Below are 24,160 nucleotides of genomic sequence, written 5' to 3' on the forward strand. Positions count from 1 at the left end.
TGTGTGGGGTACGTGGGAGGTCATGGAGAGGGAGTGAGCTGCCTGTTCATGGCCTGCTGGGGGAAGGTTCCAGCGTTTGTCTACCGAGCCTGCCTCTCCGCCCCACACTCCCCGTGTCATTCAGCAATGGCTGCAGCCTCCCTCCCGCCTTCCTGGAACTGAAGTTTTCCAAACTGGTAGCAGAAGCATTCTTTGTTGAAATTCACTCTCCTTGGCAGTCCTCCAGGGCACACGGCAATGCCTATTTATATGGTTCAGCTTTTGTTTGGTTAGCCTTGTATTTTGTCCGTTTTGCTTTGTGCAGTTCTTTCTCTCCACCCCCCAAATTTTTCATCTTTAAATCCCTTGGACTTCATTTCTATTTATTTTACTAGCTGGCTTCATAATGTTGCTAAAAGTTGTTTGCGTTAAGCTATCACAAAATGAATAGCCTTAGATTAATTTGTCTTTCCCCCGCCCCCTCCCCCCAGCCTGATCCATAGCATGTGAACTAGGTGCACTTTTCTTAATGATTAAAACAAAATGGTCTTTATGGTTTCCCCTTTGCCACATTCAAATATTATACCACAGCGTTCCCGGTTCTCTTTATTTACCTCTTTGTTTTTCCCTGGCTGCTTATTAGCAGGCTCATGCCAGTTCCAAAGAGATAGCAGTTTAACTTTTCTGAATATTGTGTTTTCCCCTTCACTGTCATTCTTCCTGCTTCTCCCCACGTGATAAAAACTCTGGAGTCAGACTCTCATGTCTTCTGTGAGAAGCTCTCAACACCCAAGGTGACCTGGGCACTCAAGGGACCCCTGTATTTCTGTGACTGCATTGGACACACTGTGTATAGCTCTCAAATCAGTGACTGCAATTTAGACCCTCCCTACATATTTGATAATGTTTCCAAATCCTCCCTGGGCCCCTGCTTGGCTTCAAGGTTCTCACCTCACACTTAGTGAGCACCGTGGGCCTGGGTCATGAATGGCCTTGTAAGTCGCTGAGAAGTTTGAACTTGATCCTAAGGACAACAGGAAGCCATTAAAATGTTTTAAGTAGGGAAGCAACAGGATCGGATTTGTGGTTTACCTGGTGTCTCCTATCACAGTGTGAGGAATAACCTCTATCTGGGTTGATCCCAGCGACCCCCCCCCCCCCGCCCCCGGCACAAACTCACCTTCTTAACCCCACAATGTGAGTCCAGCTCAGCACATCCAGCTTCTTACATTTTCCTGATTAACACAAAGGCTTGTCCCAGACTCTCGCTTCACTTTTCTAGCTTCCTGTCTTGACGATCAGGACTCCACCTTCTCCCAGCTCCTGGCTGATCCTTGCTCTGAAATGACTGTGTCATCTGGAATGTCTGCTGGAGTCCCCATACTACCATTGCCCAGAGAGTCCATTGCTTTGCCTACCAGCGTGGATTCCCCCAGGATTTGGGGATCTAGCCTGAGTTCATTGGGTTCCTTTGACCCCTGAAATTCATTGCAGTTCTTACGATTGGCACTTCCTGCCTGGCCCTTAGCAAACCAGACCTGACCTGCCCCTGAAGAATTCTTCTAGCCCTTTTTCCCACCAGCAGTTGAACGTTCCAGATATTCCACACTGATCCCCTTCCCACCCCCATATAGGACAATAAATGTGGGGAGATGGATTGAAATAAGATGAGTTGAACTAGCCAGTAAACTTTGGGAAAGTTATTTAATGTCTCTGTGCCTCAGTTTCCTTACCTGTAAATAACATATTAAGAGAACCAACACCATAGAGTTGTTTGAAGGATCAAATGAGTGGATGCATGAAAAACACTCTGCTTGTCCCATAGTAGGCACTCACTGTTTATTAATGATTTTATGAAGGTGTCTAGACTGTTGGAGAGAAAGAAGCAGGAGAATATAAAAGGATTTTGACTTCAGGGATAATTTGCCCCAGGCAAATGAGATTAATCTTGAAAGGGCCACGCCTCTTCACAATGGGTAATCTGAGAGATGACTGTAATAATACTACACCCTTCCCAGTCTGGGTAGTGACCAACCTGGCTTCCTTTCAAACCTGAGGTTTTATTCTCCGTTGATTTTGTTCCAGAAATTCTCTGAATTTTCATGAAATTAAATTAGCTTTGCATTTCATAAATTATGCTCTATTCCAAAAGACAGTCATGATGTTTGCCTCAGTTTTGCATCAGTAGTTTGGGCCTCCTAGGACCTGCCTTTCCTCCTTAATAATAGTGATAATAACAGCTACCAGTTGATAAGGCAGGAGAAGACAACTCTCCCTATATATTGGTTTATTCCACAAATACTTGCTGAATGCCATGTGCAAGACACTGAGAAGGGTACTTTCAGGGCTACAGGAACAAATCAGACAGGGACAGTCTTTCACAGAGTGACTGTAAGTAGAAAATGGTACCTACTGTAGAAGAACAAAGAGGCGAGAGGATTTAATTCCAGCCAGGGTAATCGAGGAACTTAGCAACTGAGTTAGGATTTGAAGAATCCCTGGAAGGACAGCATCCAGGAGAGAGAAGAGCATGGACAAAGAGTGGGTGGAAGAGAGTAGGAGATGGAACAGGAAAGGTAAGTAGACCTGAGGGTGTGATGACACACAGAGTGCTTACTGTACACCAAGCCCTATTCTAAATGCTTTGCTTGTCTTAACTGTGACCCTCACAGCAACCCCGCGAGGTGGCTACTCTTATTACCCGTATTTTACAGATGAGGAAACGGAGACACAGAGCAGCCAAGTAACTTGGCTAAGATCACAGTAACTGATAGAATTTGGTTTTGACTCAGACATTCTGACTCCAGATTGGAAACACAAATAGGCATACACATCATGCGAGGGAGAATCTTCGCCTTTCCCTTTTACATCTCTCCCCATGTGCTTTTGAATCTCTTTATCAGTCAGATCTACTATAATTTATAAGTTTGAAGGAATTTTAGTTAAGGGCCTTTTCCAGTTCAATTTCAATAGAGTAAAGATCTGGACAGCATATAAATTTTCGCAGTCAAAAATAGAGCTATATAATCTGTGGCTATAAGCCTTTTCATGGACCTAAGGCTGTGGATATATGAAAACACTTAAGCTAAATTGTACACCCTTTTTATAAAATTCCCTGATTTCTGACAATTTGGTCATAAAATCTTTTGATAAAAATATCAAAAACCTCATGGGATTTCCCTGGAGGCGCAGTGGTTAAGAATCCGCCTGCCGGTGCAGGGGACACGGGTTCGAGCCCTGGGCCGGGAAGATCCCACATGCTGCGGAGCAACTAAGCCCATGCGCCACAACTACTGAGCCTGTGCTCTAGAGCCCGTGAGTCACAACTACTGAGCCCGCGTGCCACAACTACTGAAGCCCGTGCGCCTAGAGCCCATGCTCCGCAACAAGACAAGCCACCGCAATGAGAGGCCTGCGCACCGCAGCGAAGAGTAGCCCCTGCTCGCCGCAACTAGAGAAAGCCCGCACACAGCAACAGAGACCCAACGAAGCCAAAAACAAACAAATAACTAAATTTATTTTTTAAAAAAATCAAAAACCTTATACTGCAATACTATAAAATGTGGGTGCATTAATGGCAACAACAACAAAAAATCTGTATTTTAGGCTGTCATGACCTGTTTAAACATCATAATGAGAAACATTTATGGCTTAAATAATTGAAGTCCCTGTTTCTCAGGATCCGTATACTCATCTCACCCTTTTGTTAGATCTTCAAACTAATCACAAAACTGACTGGCTTGAGCTTCTCCGTAACTCTTTTCTTCTCCATCGTGGGGTGGTGGGATGTGCCCAGGGCTGTTGGTTAGTTGTTCAGGCTCGGATCTCATGTTATGGGGAGTTGACTTAGGCAAGTCTGTTAACCTCCCTGGACCTCAGTTTCTTCTCCTAAAGGACTTCTAGCTTTAAATACCTTGATTCTCTGTTTCCATACCTTTTGTTTACTTACTCTTTAAAGAAAATTATGATTAATAGCGCAGTGAACTAATCGCCAGAAATGAAGAAAAGGGCAAGCAAATAATTTGCTCATCAGTTTCACTGATCATCATCAATTTCATCATGAGTTTCATCAATCACCATCATCAGTTTCACTCAGCATTATTTAACAAATATTTATTAAGCACCTACCATGTACATGATAAATATTTGTGTTTCACTGCCCAGCATTACTAATAATTACAATGTTAAATTCTCAGATTTACTTGGAATTTACCTTCTCTCAGTTTCCCCATTGCTAATGTACCCTTCATGGCTACATTATTACTCTAGAATCTTATTCTCTTTAATCTTATTTTCTTACACCCCGAACAAACAAAGCAAAACAGAAAACTTTCATCTCAAAGGGATCCTTAATATGTTGCAAATTATTATTAAATCATGTACAGCATTTTTCTTTCCGTGTTTTCAATGTAAAGAAGCCCCATAAACCTACTGCTTCATAGGGAAAACCATAGCCATCAAATGTTCACATCTAATCCAGCTGGATCAGCTAACATACTAGGTTTAATGGTTTGCAGTGATGAATTTGTCATAGACCTGGAGCCTTCTGCAGGTTGTAAATTGCTCAGACTCTAATGCTATGGAAAATTTACAAGGACTGCAATTAGAATAGAGTGTTTTGACTTATCTCAGTTGTATTGGGAAAAAAAACAAAAAAGAAAAAAACCCTGATAAGAGGTGTATCAGATAGTCATAAGTTCATGTGACAAAAAAGAGTTATTGGGTAATTTGTCAAATAAGATGGATAATAATGATGGCCAAAATATCTGTCATTTTTCGAGTGCTGGGCATTGCCATTATTTCATTCAATCCTCACAGTCACCTATTATTATTCCTATTTTACAGATGAGAAAACTGAGCTTAGAGAGGTTAAATAATGTTCCCAAAGTCACACAGTTAACGCATAGCTGAAAATGTTTCAAGTTGCTTGTCACCTTCAGTTCATCATATTAAATCAAAAGTCATTCTCCTTGTCCTCAGGTCAGCCCTTTCTTTCTATTTCTGTCAGTGATACCACGACTTTCTCAGATTCATTCTCACAGCCATTGATTTTTCCTTTTCTGTCCTTACTCTAAATCCATTCAGTCACCAAGTCCCTTTGCTTGTTCAGTGTCTTTGTGCTGTCAGCCCTCTTCCCATTACCCTTGTCCAGGGGTCTAGGCCTTACATCTAAGTGTAGAGGCTAAAGGCCAGAATTTCTTTTTTTATTGAAGTATAGTTGATTTACACTATTATATAAGTTTCAGGTGTACAGCATAGTGATTCAGTATTTTTGCAGATCATACTCCGTTATAAATTATTACAAGATAATTGCTATAATTCCCTGTGCTATGCAACATATCCTTATTGTTTTCCTATTTTATACATAGTAGTTTGTATCTATTAATCCCATACCCCAACGTACACCTCTCCTTTTCCCCCTCCCCTATGGTAACCACAAATTTATTTTCTATATTTATAAGCCTGTTTCTGTTTTGCATATATATTCATTTGTATTATTTTTTATATTCCACACATAAGTGATATCCTACAGGATTTGTCTTTCTCTTTCTGACTTATTTCACTAAGCATAATATTCTCCAGGTCCATCCATGTTGCTGCAAATGGCCGAATTTCATTCTTTTTTTTTTGTGACCAAGTAATATTCCATTGTATATATATACACCACATCTTCTTTATCCATTCATCTCTTGGTGGACACTTAGGTTGCTTCCATGTCTTGGCTGTTGTAAATAGCGCTGCTATGAACATCAGGTTACGTGTATCTTTTCGAATTAGTTTTTTCATTTTTTCCAGGTATATACCCAGGAGTGGAATTGTTGGATCTTATGGTAATTCTATTTTTAGTTTTTTGAGGCACCTCCATACTGTTTTCCATAGGGGCTACATAATTTACATTCCCATCAGCAGTGCACTAGGGTTCTCTTTTCTCCACATCCTCACCAGCATTTGTAAGAACAAGCTCTTAACTCAGTATTCACATCGGCTGGCTACCCTCTGGCTCCTACTTTCTTCTGTTCTCACTTCCTTCGCGATGAACTAGTTCCCTAAACACATGTTGCTGTTTTTCCGCGTGGCCCCCGTTGTGCGTGATAGCTCCTTTCTGGGATGTCCCCTCCCCTGCTCCCTGCTCTGTGAGCCCTGCTCCTCCCTCAGGTTGAGGTCGGGTTCCTCCTCTATCATGTGTTCTGATCAGTCCATTCCTCAGGGAGTATCCGCCTCTTCCCAGTGCTTGTTATGGTAGCTTCCCAACCTCTCATTTTGCTCTAAGTGTGTGCTACCTGCCTTATGTTGCTCTTCCTGTGTGTGATGTGTCTCTCACAGGTGCTCAGGGGCAGAGATGAGACCCCTCACGATCGTCAGAACATTGCTGTACACCCCAAGGTGCAAGTTTCCATGTCCCTTGTGCATGCATGAGGATAGCAATTTTTATGGTCCCTATAGCACATCTCTCACATCGAACTCAGTGAGTTAACAGATCTCTCATTAATCCACCAAAGCCGTATTACTCAGAGACCCGGTTCACTGGAAAGTGGCCACGTGCATTCACAGATTGCGGTGGTCGGTTGTTTGCAAAAATGGCCACAGCCAGCCCTCTGCCCGCCCGTGGTTGGTGCTGGCCTTTGCAAAGGGGCTTGACTCTCCTGCCATCAGGAGGCATTTATTTCTCTCTCTCCGAATTTGAGCTGACCTTGTGACTTACTTTGACCCAAGGACAGAGGAAAAAGTAGCAAATCACCAAACTTGAGGGTGATCTTGGGAGCCCCCACCCCCAAAAGGACTCCATCGGAAGCCACACCTTTTGCCCCATTAGCCCCTGAGTTTTTGTCCTACTGTGTGCAAATAGGAGATGTAGTTTGAAATGCTTCTTTAACCACAGTCTTACTGCATTTTAAAGTTCTGCACTTCAGTAGAAAGGGGTCTTAAAAGTAGATAATAAATTGTGATTATTTACATGCTCTAATACCGTACTTCTGTTTTGTCTCTCCTAATTTCCTGAACATAATCTTGGAGTCTCCCCTCCCCTTCTCTCCTACCCATTATATGGAAATAAGCTCTGTATTTGCCAAATAGCAAACCAGCTTTTCTTTGACAGTGTATATTTCACTTCTGTGCTGCTGCTGTGTCCCAGTAACATTTTCTTTCATGGAAAATGCCCATTGCTTCCAGGAGCGTATGATTTTTTTTCAAATGCCTGATGTTTTAAAAGTGAAACTTCATTTCAGATAGAATGATCTTTGGTTTTATAAAATGGAATCTTTTTTATGGTTCTGTGGCTGTTCATCATTTTAAAACCTATTAGTTGTAACAGGTCAGCTTGAAAAATGAGGAGTTTTAAATTTCACTTGGAATACCTCACGATAGATTCCGAAACCGTGCCAGTAAAATTATGTTTGAATGATTCTTGAATTTTTTTTTTAAGGGATGACTTTCTCCTTTAAATGTGTGTTCAGTAAAACACAGTTATTCAGATTCTAGTAGACCTGTAAGAGAGCCAGATTCATGCATAACACAGATGCATTCATTGTTCGTGGGCTTTTACTCTCCTAATGATTGACCTAATGTGTTGTATCTCCTTTTTCTGGCTGAGAGAAGGAATGACATTTTATAAGCATTTTATACAGTAATATGTTCATATTGTGTTTCACCTCTTACTGTTTCTCAGACTACAAGAATACCTGCGACATACTGAGATAGCTCATATCATTGCTAGAAAAGTACAATGCAATTTGGATAGAAAATGTAATAGCTGTAGTAACAGAATATAATTAAATTAGTGCTTACTGTAAAAATAGTGGAAGGATTTATTTTTGGTTTTTAATGGATCGGATCAGTGTGATTAAAAATATGTAAAATAATAGCATTCACTTTGCAGTGGGATCGGCTCTCTAATATTCATCCTATTCCATTTTTTTCTACCCTCCCCCATTTTTAAGTAAACCCAATATTCAGGATTTTGAATTTGGTAAAATAGGGAATGCATTTGTTACATTCTTTGAAAAAGCCTTGAAATTGAGGGATTTTAAATTGAGCAGGCATATTTTTGTTAATTCATTAAATGGTTACTGAGGACCTACTGTGTGCCTGGTCCCTTTCTGGGTCCCAGGGCCAGAGCCATGAACAAAGCAAACAAGGTCCCTGCTCTCAAGGAGTTCACAGTTAGTAGTAAGAAGGCAGGCAATAACCGCGTAAGCAAACAAGTTAACTTCAGGTAGGGATAGCGTGCTATAGGGAAAGTAAAACAGAAGAAATGAAAGAATGACTGACAAGGGGGTGGTTTTGATGGAGAGGTAAGGGAAGGCGTTTTGGGAGGGTCACCTTGGAGTAAGACCTAGATGATGAAAAGCTGATTGCTGTTTGGGAGACGAGCTGCCCAGAAAGAGGAAAAGCAGTTAAAAAGGCTCTGATGTGGGGATAAGCCTGGCAGGATTGAGAAACTGAAAGAAAACCAGAGTGGCTGGATTGCAGTGAGCAAGAGGCAAGATCTGCAGTGAAATTTGAAAGGTGGAGGGGGGCAAGATGATGGATTATTCACGGATGCTGCCCCATATGATACGGTATTATTTTATTCTCTGTGCTGTGTGGTATCATACCATATCTCAGCATATTGTATGAGTACATATTTATGTTTCTATACCTTGTAAGCAGGGAGATGAAGGGTTAAAGAAAGATGTTTGAGTCCTCAAGATGTGTAGGTTTTCTGAGCGTCCCCAGTATACAAAGTCATGCTTGTGGGCTGTACTATCCTTTCCTAGATCCTCACCATCTTCCCATGTTTCTTTCTAATTATCAGTTAAATTCAGTTCAATAGATATTTTCTGAATCCATGCTGGGCACAAGAAACTGATGAGTCTACTGGGCAGTTATAGGCTGATGCAGCAGAAAATGTGATAGGCTTTCATTGGACAGCAACTTTCCTGCATTGTATCTGTTATTTCAGTCGGTGGTCAGCTACCTTTTCTAACATCTTATTTATCCCTAGGTTGCAAATCATAACGTGTATCAAGGACCGAATATCTAGTCTAAATGTCAGTGATTTGTAATGTTAACATAGTCTTCATTTGTTCCTCTTCATTGGAGACACAAGACAAGAAAAAATGATTTTGAGGCCTGCGTGTGCATCAGGCTAAAAAGAATTTATCATTTAAATACCTTTCTTCTGGAGGAAATAAGTTGTTAAAAATTAACAATTTAATAAAATATATATGAAAGTTTAAAATATATATATTCTTTTAAATGAAGCAACACAGATTTGCAGACTCTGTTCTATTATTATGGTGATGATTCAGAGTGTCTGATTTAGCCTAGGGAATCAGGAAATAATACAGATTATCTCCTTTCTGTGCATCTTCAGACCATATGTAGTCATAATACACTGACTGAAAATTTCCACTGAATTAAACTTTCTAGTGATTTATAAGACATTGAGATGCATTACTAACAGCAGTTATTGAATCTTCCTTTAGAGATAATTAATAAAAAGATTTTTTTAAAGGCAATAGTTTAGGTTTCATTCTAGCAAAAGTAAGTTCTAGAAGCCTTTCGAATGGTTTGCTGCTAGTAATTCCACTCCTTGGATTCTTGTTTTGCTTTATCCTTTCTAACTCTCGCTGATTCTGTGGTTTAATAGATTTTCCTCCTGTTTAGAATAACACTGTAGAAGCCAGCACTACATTTAGTATCCATCTCCAGGCATGGACAATCCCTCTTCCCACTGGCTTGGTTCCAGGGGGTCTGGAAAAGAGCTGGCCAGGCCTGACTAACAGGGCAGGCCACTTCAGGCAGTTCTCGTAGCTTCTCCTGCTCTGCTGCTTATTCTCTTGTAGATGTACACGTGGTATGTAAGTGTGTGCGTGCGCGCGCGCGCGCGCGTGTGTGTGTGTGTGTGTGTGTATTTGAAATATTTGAGGCTGAAAAAAAATGTATGTTCCTCCCAGATTGAGAAACAAAACATTCCATTCCAAACATGATTGAGAAGCCCACTGGGTCACCCTGCCTGGTTGCATTTCCCTTCCTCTGCCCCAGATATAACCACTATCCTGAATTTTTAAAATCATTCATGTATGTCTTTATATTTTATGATATGGATTTATGTATTTTAAATAATACATAGTATTGTTTTATCTTTCAAGCTTACATAAATGCACATTGCCTTTTCTCTTATTATACTTTAAAGACTTAGCCCCCTTGATACTGGCATCTTTCAATTATTTTCCCTGCTGTATAGTATTCTGTTGAAGCCTGAGGAGGTACAATAACTAGCACCCTCTCTTGCCATCTAGAATAAATTGAGAAATAGATGCAAGCGTTAGAGAGTGGTAGATAAAAATATCAGCTTTATTTGTGAGATAGCTCTGTTGGAGGGACAGGCTTGCTAGTATGCAGCCAGGATTAACTAGAAGGTTTACCCTTCTAATCACAGGCTGTGCAGTTAGCCTGGGACTCCCCACCTGAGCTCTGTCCGCATAGCACTGGGGAGCAGAGCACTGTGTATGCCCCACACAGTCAGGTGCCTCTTACAGAGAAAAGAAGAAGTGGGCACCAATTGTTTCTCTAGGAGGAATGAGTGAGGAGGTGGAGAGAGGCTGGGAATGTTACTCCAAAAGAGGTCCCTCTGCATGGAAATAGACAGGGAGAAGCAAGTTTTCCCTGGAACATTTTTTTCTATTATATGAGTGTCCCATAATTTATATATCCGTTCTCCTGTTGATAGACTCATTCGTTATTATCACAGATGTGCTACAGTGTCTCCTTGTCCACATGTGGGAGCTATCCTGTAGAGCACATGTACCTAGGAGTGGAATGGCAAGGTCAGAGCCCTGCTGATCTGTAACCCGACTTGCTCCCTAAGTGGTCTTTCACGTTCTCTCTTATCAGTGCATCAGAATTCCTTTCTATCCATATCCTCATCAACACTTGTTATCAAACTCTGTAGTTTTTCCCAAGCTGATGAGTGTGAAATGGCACTTTATTATCATTTTAATCTCCCTGATTACTAGTAAAGTTCAGCATCATGTCTGCTAGCCATTTGGGTTTCCTGTTCTGTCAATTGCCGATTTATATTATTGGCCCATGTATTAATATTGAGTTGTCTCTTTTATGTTAATCTGTAGGGGTTCTTTGTATATTCTCAGTACTAATCCTTTTTCATTTATGAGTCATAAAAAATCTTTACCTGTTTGTGGCTTGTATTTTCATTTTTTTATTAGGGTATCTTTTGACATATATCTGGGATATCAAAGGACTTTCTCTTTTATAGACTTTGACATGTCCAAAGTCTAAAATTATATAGAGAATGTGGGTAGTGTCACTTGAGCATACTAATAGGGTCTTGTGTTTTCTGCCTGTTGAAGTATTTACATTGTCTTTGAACAACTGCTGATCTTTCCTATTTTATATTAGGCTGTTTGAGCACTGTTTCTGCAAGATTTATGTTACTCTTCAGATTCTTTGACATTATAGAATTTAATGCTTCACGTTTAAATCTTAATACTTAAATTATGATTTTTTTTTTCCCTCAGTGTAGTTAATAGGCTGTACCATAAAACGCCTCTGATCTACCAAAAAGCAAATTCATCTACCACTTGGAAACTCTATGTGTGGAAAACAACTTTTTCTTTTAACTAATCCTATAGTAATGCTGTATTAATGCTTCATTCTCTCCTCAGAGCTCTGGACATTGTTATTATCCAAAGGCACTTGAGTCTGGATTAAATATCATGCTACTTATGTAAGGAAATTACATCACGATTTTGCTAATTCTTGATAAGAATAGTTTCTTATAGGGTTATAGACACCAATAAAAAGATTCTTAAAGAGCACTTGGTGCAGTCTCTTATTTTACACATGCGAGTTTAAATAATCCACCCAAGGTTGCACACCGAGATGGGCGTGAAATCAAGGTTAAGAACAAGGTCTCTCAGCCACAGCGTAGTGTGCTCTCCATTGCAGTGGTGTCTTAGTCCATTTGGGCTGCTGTAATAGAAGACCATAGACTGGGTGGCTTAAACAACGGAAGTTTATTTCTCATAGTTCAGGAGGCTGGGCAGTCCAAGATCTAGGTGCTGGCAGATTCATGTCTGGTGAGGGCCTGCTTCCTAGTTCACAGACAGCCGTCTTCTCATTGTGTCCTGACATGGTGGAAGAGGCAAGAGAGCTCTCTGGGGTCCCATTTATAAGGACACTAATCCCAATCATGAGGGCTCCACCCTCATGACCTAATCACCTCCCGAAGTCCCCACCTCCTAATACCATCACCTTGCAGGTTAGGTTTCAACATAAGAATTCTGGGAGAATACAAACATTCAGTCTGTAGTATATATGTTATAGAATCATGGCTTTACTGTCTATTTTTATATAAAGTTGGTGTGTCTTTTTACAGCTAGATTTCCTTGACTGATAGGTTTCAGTGCATTTGGCTTTTTTGTTCCTGGCATCTTTTTAGTTACTTAGCGTCAAAAGGACTGTTTATCATACTTCCTTAAATTAGTTTTATGGAAGTAATGTACACTGTTTTCCTTCCTTATTTAACTAGTGTTTACATGCTAGTCTTTCCAGCAGATTGTATAAATAAGCTAAGTGTTACGGTAAATTATTCCAAAGTGGCATATTTACTCAGTGCCAGAATATTATAATACCAAATGATATTTCCAAATCATTTGTATTAATTTACACTCCAGTCATCAGAATGTGAGAGAGTCTGTTGACCTGTATCTTCTTCAAGACTTGGTATTGTCAGACTTCTTAATCTTTTCTAGTGGAGTGGGCATAATAACTCATCATGGGCCTGATTTGTATTCCCTGATTAATAATGTTTCATCTATCATATCTCTTCATGTTTGTTATATATCTGTATATTGTCTATCTGTATATTGTAAATATGTCTGTCATTTTTACCCATTTTTCTTCTGCTGCATTTTCTGTTGATTTGAACCTGTTCTTTATACATGTTCTTGGGGCAAATATTTTGTCAGGTAACAAATGTCTTCTTCCAGTTTGTTGCTCGTCTTTCCACTTCCTTCAGGTATCTTTTTTGAAATATAAATCAAATTTAATTTGTTTGAATTTATAAATTTTTTTGTAGTAGAGTGATTGTGTCTTATTTAAGAAACCCCTTCTTATCTCAAGGTCAGAGAAATACTCGTATTTTCTTCATAATTTTTAAAGTTTTGCTCTTGTAAATTAAGTCCTTAATTCTTCTAGAGTTGATTTTTTAGTATGGCATAGAGTGTGTGGGAACCTAATTTCACTTTTTTTCCATATGGATAACCAATATTTTCAGCTCTTTTTATTGACTGCCCTCTTTTCTCTACAGCTCTGCCATTCTGCCTTTGTTTATGAATTTTCTATTCTGTTTCTTTGGTCACTTAACCTATCCCTGCACCAATACCACATTGTCCTTATAAAATCTTAATATCTATAGGGCTACTCTCCCTCTTTACTTCTCTTCTGCAACAGTGTATTGGTTATATCGAGCCTTTTGTTTTAAATTCCAGAACTGGCTTATTGAGAGGCAAAAACCCTGTTCACATTTTAATTAACATTGCATTGAGTCTGCAGATTTTCTGGAGAATTGACATCTTAATGATATTGCCTACCTATCCATGATTATGGTATATTTTCCATTTAATTAAGTATTCTTTAAAGCCTTTCAGAAAATTTTTATAATTTTCTACACCATCACACTACCAGTATCATCATCATAATGATTACGGTTGTCACTTTCTGAAGCACTCCTAACGGTTTCCTGTGTGCCAGGCCTCATTCTGTTACTTTGTATTCAGTCTTCCTAACAACCTTATGAGGTAGTCCTAGTAATATGGGATATTTCACACAGGAAACTGAGGCACCTAGAGGTTAATTGACTTGCCCAAGATCCTACAACTAGTAAATGGCAGAGGCAGGTTTCTAAACCAAGTTGCCTGGGTATAGAGTTTGTGCTTTTAATCACTACTCTATATTGCAAATAGGTTTTTCTCTTTTTGTGTTGGATTTATTCCTACATATTTTATAGTTTTTTATTAAGATATAATTGACATATAATGTTGTATAAGTTGTACAATGTGTTGATTTGATACATTTATATATTGCAGTATGATCACTGCCTTAGTGTTAGCTAACACCTCTCTCAGGTAACATAATGATCATTTCTTTTTTGTGGTGAAAACAATTAAGATTTAGTCTCTTAGCAATTTTGGAGTTTATAATATGGTATTTTATAGTCTTGTTGGTATTAAAATGGTAGCTTTTGAAAATTGTTTTTTAATTACTTACAGAAACAATTAAATAGAAATGTAATTTATTTTTGTATATCAATCTTATATCTAGTAACCTTTTTAAATTTATCTGTAGATTTTTAAAGGTGTTTCTAAGAAGATTGTGATACCAGTAGAAAATAGTAACATCTTCTTTCTTCCTTTCCAATCCTATGCCTTTAATTTCTTTTTCTGGACTTAACTACACTGGCTAGTACTTCCAGTGTTGATAATATCTTGTTCCCAGACTCAGGGAGAAAGACTTCAACATTTTATCACTTACTTTGATTATAGCTATAGATGTTTTATAATTATATCCTGTGTCAGATTAAAGAAGTTCCTCCCTAGTCTAGGCCAAGAGTTTCTGTCAAGAATGGGCATTAAATTTTATTACATACTTTTTCTCTATCGAGGAGATGATATTGGTTTTTTACTTTAATCTGTTAATGTGCTGAATGGCTTATATATATGTGTGTGTATTTGTGTGTGTGTGTGTGTATATAAATGTAAACACAATTTGGTCATGCTATTTTTTTTTATACACAGTTGGATTCAGTTTGCTAATATTTTACTTAAGATATTTGTGTGTGTGTGTGTACTATCAGTACAAGACCATGTTAGAACAAGTTCACAGGTTGAAATTTTTGTACCCACTCAAGGTTTGCTCAGATTCAGGGTACCAGTCTACATGAGGGCAATCAATAGCCGTAACCTTTCAGAGATAGCTTATCATTTTTTCTTTTATTTTTCGTTTACTTCTTTGCTCAAGGCAACTTCCATCTTACCCTTTGGGTATCAGCTTAACGTGGGAAAGTTATCCTATGAGATGATCCATGTTGGGCAAGCCCTGGATCTTGACTCCTGGCCTCTTCTCCCATGAAGCCACGAAACCAAAGCTCAAGTTCAGATATGGACCGACACCCCAAGGCAAGAGTGGCCTTGGGATGCTGAGTTTCCACTAACCTCTTTGGATTCAAGCTGCCTCAAGAATATGGCCTGTCCCCACTATCTTTTTAACTCAGTACCTTTGAGGTAGTTTTGTTCTAGTATCTTATTTACCATTTTTGTTTTTTTCAGTGGGGGAATTGGTCTGACTATCCAAAAATAGAAACTCACATGAATTATTAAATACTTTTTCTCTCAGGCTTTTCTTTCTAAATTCTCTTTTCCAGATATTGATTTTTTTTAGACAGAACATTAGATTTATTGGGCAGAGCATTGGATTTATTAAGTTTTGGGGAAGACTAACCACTTAACTTGTAAGAGATGATGAAAATATATAAAATTAGTGATGCATTCCTACAGTTCAGTGATTCTGGCATTTTAGTTATGCTGTATCTTCTATTGCTATTTGAAGGATGTACCCAAGTATTTCTGACCACTTATTGTTCTTGTCTTGAATGTCATTTAGAAAGGTGTAACAGCTAAATATTTATTTTCACGTGACATGAAAGCATATTATCAGGAAATAGCGGTATAATTGAATGAACATGCCATTGAATCTCAACTTGTTTTTTTCATCCATTATTTATGAAAAGAAACAATACAATGTTTTCTATTTTCATCAAGGTGTTATATATAAAAGTCTCTTTTCTTGAACTTGACTTCCAGATTTATTAAAATTTATTTTTTACTGTACTTACACCTAGTGTAAAATAATTGCTAATAATAATCTATGCCTGAGTGTGTTGATGGGGCCCCAGGACCACCACCAGCTTTGATGATTCGCTGGAAGGACTCAGCATGTAACTGTACTTTCAGCTACGATTTGTTACAGTGAAAGGATATGAAGCAAAATTAGCAAAGGGAAAGGCACACGGGGCTCAGTCTAGGGGAAACCAGGTGCAAGCTTCCGAGGGTCTGCTCTCAGTGAAGTCACACAGGATGTGCTTAATTCCTCCAACAAGTTGTGACATCATGTGTGGAATGTTGCCACCCAAGGAAGCTCATTAGAGACTCAGCACCCAGAATTTTTATTGTGGGATGATCACGTAGGCATTCTCTGCCTGGCATGTACCAAAATTCCAGACTCCCAGAAGGAAAGCAGGGGTTCAGCATAAACCATATTGTTGCACAAAGAGTTTTCAGCACAGTGATCCACTCTTATGACTTAATGTTGGTGGGAGGCCAACCAAGGGCCATCCTTGTAAGCAGTATGGCCATCAGGACAGCTATGTTAACTCTTTTCTGCACATGGAGTCATGACTAAAGTTTTTAAAGCATTTACTATGTGTCAAACACTGTTCTTTATTCATTTCATCCTCACAACGACCATTTCTTAGATGAGGAACTGAGACACAGAGAGGTTAAGAAATTTGTCCAATGTTGCACAGCTAATAAGTAGAAAGTCAGGATTCAAACGCAGGCTTCAGAATCCATGATTTATCAAACACTTTATTGATTTTTAAAAATTATTTTCATTTTGTTCCACCTCATGGATAAGATGTTTTATACATTTCCATACAGCTATGATTCAAAGAAATTGTCTCCATATGACCTCTTTTAATCTTCAGTGTTGTTTCATGGCTCTTAATTTTCAGATTTGGAAAATCATTCTAATTATCATATGCAAACCTTTCCTGATCTCATAGGCTTTCCTCAGCCTTTGTGTTTCTGGATTAGAGGATCTGAATTCTTTTTGTTTTTGTTTTTCCATCTTCCTACAGAAGGCTTGTCTGGTTCTTGACCACTAATTTTAGTTCCACTATTCTTTCTATACCTCCTTTTGGCATCTTCTGAGATGTAGCAATTAGAACTGCAAACAGGGAAAGTATCACTGCATCATGGTTTATGAACAAAGACAGGACAGCATTTTCTGTTTTATTTCCTTCCTTGTAATTCTCATTGTGTTAACCACATTGTCTACCTCAGTATATTAGACAATGACGTAGGTAATAGTCTTTAAATACCCCTAGATGGCCATCTGGGATATAGCTGATAACTAATATAGCTGATAGAGCTTGCCTCTCTGTAAGTCTACTTTAGATTATTTTTTTCTGATTGAAGTGAAGAGATCCACTGTTCACTATATCCATTCCCAAGAAAATACATTATAGCTTCAAGAAAAGTTTGAGTATTAACACATGTGCTGAAATATGATACAGATGTTTAATGTCTTACTGTAATATTATTTTACTGTTCATAGTCACCTGCTTTTTTGATCCCTGCATTAGCTTGCTTGCTTTATTCCATAACATCTGTTACCAGGAATATATTTACAGTCTGTTGTCTTTTCTAAATGGTTGGTACGTATGTTAGAAAAAGGTTGATTTTTACTGGTGTCATTCAGAAAGTACCTCGAGGATTCCTTGTTATTTTATTCTCAGTGTTATTTTATTTCAGTGTAATACCAAAGTACTATTTTTACTGAAATACCAGATAAGAAGTCAAGCTAGATGACTGAGGTGTGATACTTAAAGTGCTCCTGGATAGGAAACAAGGTATTTCTAGTTTTAACTGTTTTAAAAAAATTGTAAGACTTTTAAACTACTACCTGAGGATAAATGTCCTTGTATTTCTATAGGCTTGGTAAAGCTTACGTCTATTTTGTTATGCTTATGCGGTCCCACGCATCTGGTTGTTCAAGACATTTGCTACCTTCTATTCTGGGTCTTTGCACTATGGTTCCCTGTTTAAACATTGCATCATCAGAGAGGCCTATTGTATCCAAAGTGGCTTCACCTTATCCCTCCTTCCCCCTAACAATAAATCTCTACTACCCAGTTTTATATCATTTATGGCACTTAACCAATCTCTGAGACGATCTTTTTTCTTTGTTTGCTTACTGTCTGTTTCTTACACTTGACTACAAAGTTCCATGAGAGCAGCGATGCGTCTGTTCTGTCTTGATTCCTCTGGATATTCAAGTTAGCACAGAGCACATGGTCATTCAGTTCTTGTTGGATGAATCAATGAATTCATTTATTAAAGACTACAGAAAAGTAAGTTATTTATGTTAGATATAATATTCGATCTTTACCAATTCAAGTGCATCAGATTTTCTTTAAGTTTCTTAGAACTTGAGGAGGATGTCCAGACTGACCTTGGGTTTAGTTTCCAGTAATTAGCTAACTAAAAAGTTAATAACGTGTATATTTAATCTCTAGGCTTGATCAAGTTTTCTGATTCTTCAGACTCTGAAGATTTTGTATCTGTTATAAATCACGACATCTACAATAAACCAGAACTCCTGCCAAATTTTAGGATACCAAATACATACTTCATTTTTTTTGTGTCCATTGGAAATATTTTAAACACAGAACAGCATAGATAGTAATATAATGTAACACTTGCATTTCAGCTACTTAGCTTTCTTCAGTCTTAACATTTGCCATATTTATTTCAGATTTTTTAAGAAATAAAATATTACACAAAGAGTTGAAAACCCCTATGCATCCTTCCCTGATTTCTTACCCTTTCTCTCTGGAGAGAACCATATGATCTATATTTTGGTATTTATCAATCTTGTGCATGTTTTAGTATGACTGCATAGATATTTATTCACAAACAATCCGTTATCTTGTTTTGCATGTTTTCAAATGTTTTGTACATGGTGTCGTACTGTATGTAATCATGACCTTGATTTTTTTCACTCAACATTCAGTTTTTGAGGTTCATCATAATGATACATAGAGCTCTTGTAGCTCATTCTTTGTCACTGCTACGTAAAATCTCACTGAAAGGTAATTCTGCATTTTATTTATCCATTTGCTTGTGGATGGACATTTAAGTTGTTCAGTTATTCAGTATTTCAGTTAACTGTGCAGTAGGTTTTCTTGTATCTTTCCATCTGTACTCATGTGCAAGAATTTCTCTAGGACAGTGTCTTACAATCTCTTTCACCTTATTGCATTCAGAGACAATGAGAGTATTTATAAAAGCACATTAGGTAAACAGACAAGTTGCTTTTAGCTCAAGGCAAACAGCCTGCCTGCCCAAGAGACTTTGGAGCTCAGTATCTTGCCTCACCTGCAAACCATCTGTGGCAGTTTGGGGGAAGCTATCTTCTAGAGCAGGAGTCTTTGTATTTCTCTAAAAGGATTCTTAAAAACTATGCATTTCCTTGTGCATTTTTAGAATGATAGCTAAAACTTTTCAAAGTAAGTTTAATGGTTGCAAAGCATAAAATTTCCAGTGTATTATAAACACTGACATTTAAAAATAAAGCTGTTATGTCACTCTTAAGTGTATCAGGTGGAACTTAACATACCACAGTGATTTGACAGTCGTTTTTCTTTCAAAAATGTGTGAACAAGCATTTAAAATTTTGTGAAAAAGTTCTTTACCAATTTGAAATTTTACATCCTTTCTTTTTGAACTCATATTTCAGTTTTTCTTCCCCCACTAAGTTTCATCCTAATGTGATGTTTTTTTCATCTTTTTGGCTTTCACTGCCAATATTGTAAAGTCAGGTTTATTAAGGTATAGTTTACAGACTGTAGAATTGTGCATTAATAGTCATATGGGTTTTGACACATGTATACAAGTTGTGTAACCAGCACCATAATCGACATATAAAATATTTCTATCCCTTTCAGTTCCCTCCCTATACTCCCAGTCTCTGGCACTACTGACGATGATGATGATGATGATTATTATTTGCCCCTATGTTATTGCCTTTTCCAGAATGCCATGTAGATGGAATCATACAGTTTGTAATTTTTTGTCTCAGGCTTCTTTCCCTTTACATAATGCATATGAAATTCATCCATGCCGTTGCACATATCAGGGGTTAATTCCTTTTAAATGCTGAGTCACATTCTGTTGTACAGATGTACCAGTTTATCTGTTCACCAGTTAATGGACACTGGGTTGTTTCCAGTTGGAGTGATTATGCATGACACTGCTATATAAACATTTGTGTTCAGGTTTTTGTTTGGATATTTATCCTCATTTCTTTTGAGTTAATAAGTGTGATTTCTGAGCCACATGGTAGGTGTATGTTTTAATTTTATAAAGAAACTGGGAAACTGTTTGTGAATCGACTGTACTGTTTTGCATTCCCGCTAGCAGAATATGAGACTGCCATTTGCTGTCCATTGTTACTAGCACTGGGTATTATTAATTTTTTGTTTTGTTTTTGTTTTTACCCATTTCTAATAGGTGTATAGTGGTATCTCATTGTGATTTTAATCTGTACTTCCCAAATGACTAATGACTTAAACAATTGTTTCCTGTTCTGTTCGCCATCCACACCTTTGTAATGAAGGGTATGTTGAAATCTTTTGCTTATATTTTATTTATTTTTTTTTAAACTACTGAGTTGTAAGAGATTTCTGTATATTCCAGATACAGGTCCCAGTCTGTGACTTTCATTTTCATTTTCTTAACATTTGCTTTTAAAGATAGAAGTTCTTTATTTTGATGAAGTCCAATTTATCAATTTTTTATGATTCATGCTTTTTTTGGTCTTATCTTATTCTTTGCCTATGCAAATGTGATGGTTAGTTTTATGTGTGACCCTGGCTAGGCTGTGGTAACCAGTTTTTCATCAGACACCAGTCTAGATGTTGCTGTGAAGATGTTTTTAAGATGTGATTAACATTTAAATCAGTAGACTTTGAGTAAAGCAGAGGACTCTTCCTAATGTGGGTGGGCCTCATCTAATCAGTTAAAGGCCATTAAAAAAAAAAAAAAAAAGACTGAGATTCCCTGAGGAGGAAGGAATTCTGCCTCTAGACTGACTTCAGACTCGAGAGACTATAATATCAACTCTCTGTTTTTTTTTTTAACATCTTTATTGGAGTATAATTGCTTTACAATGGCATGTTAGTTTCTGCTTTATAACAAAGTGAATCAGTTATACATATACATATGTTCCCATCTCTGTTATTTTGCCTTGATCTATTTGTCTATCCTTGTGCCAATACCACACTCTCTTAATTATATGGCTTTATAATAAGTCTTGATATCTAGTAGTATAAGTCCTAGAGCTTTGTAATTTCTTCAAAATTATCTTGACTGTCCTTAACTCAGTGCATTTCCTTATAAATTTTCAAGCTTACCTTCTTAGCCACTATGTTCTACTGCTCCATAAGTTTTATTAGCTTTCATCTTAATGAAATAGTCAAGAGAACCAAGCCGATTGACTCCAAAGCCTATACTCTTAACAACTACACGAGCTGCCTCTCAATAAGCCATAGAGTTTATAGACAGACATAGCTGGCATGTTTTTATCATTTGTTTTAAGTGATTAACATTTTTTTCTGGTTTATTATTTAGTTTCCACTCTTATTTTTCAACTTATTATAAACCACCTTCAAAAGAAAAAAAAAAATGGAAGCAAATTCTCAGTTTAGGATCGATTTGAAATATGGTAAGAACCTTTGACTATGAGATCAATTAATTTGAGCCCTTTCATCTGACTGTGCAGTCCAGTATTCAAGAGAAAGGAGTCATACAAATAAATATTAAGAAGGGTATACTTGCAAAGTTTAGATTAAATAGAACTTGAAAAGTATTAATAGGCCAGATGTGAAAAGAGGATATACTAATATTAACATGTGTACCCATACACATCTCTGACATTTCTGATAGAACAACTTTGTTCCAGAGAGTTTATCCATAATGAATCTTGCTTAAACTTATTCTGTAACTCTGTTACATCCCTGTGTTCTAATAGGCGAAGAATCATCACTTTTTTCTTTTTACAATTAGAAAAGCAAGACCTTATAAGGTTATGACCAGAGTAAGTCAAGCTGAATATCAGGTAATCCTGTGTCATAAACCCGTCCACACTCTACTTAGAAATCATTGTTTTCAAGAATAATAATAGGAACAAGAATCTATATGAGCCCAGCAGTACAAGTTAGGCTACAAGTTAGCTTGGTTTGGTAAAGGTAAAGTGTGGTCTTTGTGTTCTTCAAAAATATTTATTCAGACATATATGGAAAAGAAAATTATGGTATATGTAAGTAATTGACGTGCTTAGTTTTTTGTTTTGTTTCTTGGTTTTCTGGGGGAACTTTTTGTTTTGTGCAGCTTCCCATAGCTAAATAAATTAAATGCATTGTAGCTCATTGAAAAATAGAACAAATTTAAGTTGGGTAAGTGAAGTGGTTTCATAGGATTATACCACAGTCAGTATTATAATCACTACAGTAAGATGAGGAAGAGCACAGAACAGGTGCTATGGTCCTGAAAAAACCAACATCTGGAAGAGCAAAAGTGATAAAAGGAAAATAATAGGAAGTGACCTAAATTTCATAAGAAATGTCTTTCTAATGTCTTTAAATACAAAAGAAAGAAGTAAGGCAGAGTAGACTAAGAAGAAAAATAGTCATATGCTATGAGCCTGTCCACCAGAGCTTAACAAAAACAATGGAGAACAGAAAAGCATGGGGCTAAATATTGACTACAATAGCTATTGAGTAGTGATCAAAGGACAGGAAGATGGGGGAACATGTTTTGACAGAAAGAAATGTCAAAAGAAATCAGTACAGTTTAGGTCAATTCAGATGAGGTAAAGGAATAGAGGAAAATAATACCAAGTAGACAGCGTTCTAGAATAATGAATGTATATCCTAATGTTATGCACATTGCTTAACAACAAGCAATTCTGTAAAAAATGAAAAAGGAGGTACAAAAAGCAATTAAAGGAAGAAAGAGACATATGCCTTGTAAAGTAATCAGGTACAAGGTGAAAATGAGAAAGGCCAAGATGAAAAGTGAATTTAGCTCTTAAAGAAGGTTAAGATAAATATTCACATTTTTAGATTGTCTCTTAGGTCAATATTAAAAAACAGACACTGGGTGGTAATAATCATTAAATGAAATAACTGCCCAAAGTAGACCTAATTGCTCTAAAAAATGTTCTCCATACTCTTTGTATAAAACATTGAAAATAGATTTAGGTATTCATATGGTTTAATATTTTAAGAAAGTATATTTTAATTCAGTATGATAAAAACAAATCTGTGAAAATGATTATTTTAAAATATGATTTAGGAAGGCGTTTGGCAATGATTTCCATCTTTCATTTTCTTATTTTGGATATAGGTTGTTGCTTTGTACATATCTAACCTTATTTAAAATATGTAGACAGTAGGTAGCATCCAACATGTTTGTAAAGTTCAAAACTACCTTTATGTAAATAATAGCTTCTAAAGGCCAGAAGACGCATTTAAAAATAAGCAAATAAATTGATGCAGCCCGTATTCAGCAGTGAAAATAGAACACATTTCCAGTATATGAATTTAGATTTGACCTTGTAAACACTGAAAGCATTACAAACCCCAAATAATACCACAGTTACCACAGGGTTCATCTGGTGAAAGACTGCTGTCTCAAAATATTCTTCAGAGTCTGTCCCAACTGCAAGCTAGAATTTTCCTCCTATCTTTTGAAATAGAGTCTCAAGTCTTTTTCCTCTGACCCATGTAGTAAGTGATCAACATTCCACAGTGTTGGAGAGAAGGTGCAGACTTAATTACAAATGTAGAACCAATTGAACAGAAAATGGTAATAATCAGGCTCTTTTTATTCCTGAGTTTTGGGTCCTGAATGTTGTTACTCACGATATAGCCTAACAGAGCTTTCTGTGAATTAGAGTTCTTCCTGCTCACTGTTTTGGGAGTGATCAACTAAAGTGCACAGTTGGGCTCTCAAAATAGTTACTCAGTGACTTAATATGTGCAGGGGTGCCTTCTGAGATACTCTTTTTTTGAGATAGTACTTAGAGTTTACCCATTGCTAAAGCTGAGTACTTTTAATTAATGCAGCAGATCAAAACAACTGCCATACCCTTTCATAGAGTAAAATACCATATCATGAAGTTTAAGACACCATTGATTCTAGGGCACCCTCATATCATGTACCACTAATGAAAAAAAATTCTGCCCATTAAACTATGACAGTGCTAAGATACCAGTTATTGTAAGATGAAACCACAATTTTAGAGATTCTAAATTGTGGGGAAATGTGTCCTG

At 37.4% G+C, this 24,160-nt stretch overlaps 1 protein-coding gene across 28 annotated transcripts in view; it reads left to right on the forward strand.

Moving 5' to 3' along the window:
- The window catches only part of EFCAB11 (EF-hand calcium binding domain 11), a 228,639-nt gene that overhangs the window by 42,843 nt on the left and 161,636 nt on the right, over nucleotides 1-24,160 (forward strand). For 2 of the 28 annotated variants that reach the window (XM_082451424.1, XM_082451446.1), the window contains one exon: nucleotides 15,003-17,122. The exons of 24 other annotated variants lie outside the window; for them this stretch is intronic. In XM_082451424.1, the coding sequence (XP_082307550.1) occupies nucleotides 15,003-15,114 (112 nt within the window). In that variant the 3' untranslated portion in view covers nucleotides 15,115-17,122. Of the gene's footprint in view, nucleotides 1-1,261; nucleotides 9,475-15,002; nucleotides 17,123-18,579; nucleotides 23,273-24,160 lie in introns of those variants that run through there. 2 more of the 28 variants (XM_082451444.1, XM_082451445.1) reach the window with 2 other exon arrangements.

This window comes from Balaenoptera physalus, assembly GCF_965194825.1.
Source record: "Balaenoptera physalus genome assembly, chromosome: 2".
Lineage (NCBI taxonomy): Eukaryota > Metazoa > Chordata > Mammalia > Artiodactyla > Balaenopteridae > Balaenoptera > Balaenoptera physalus.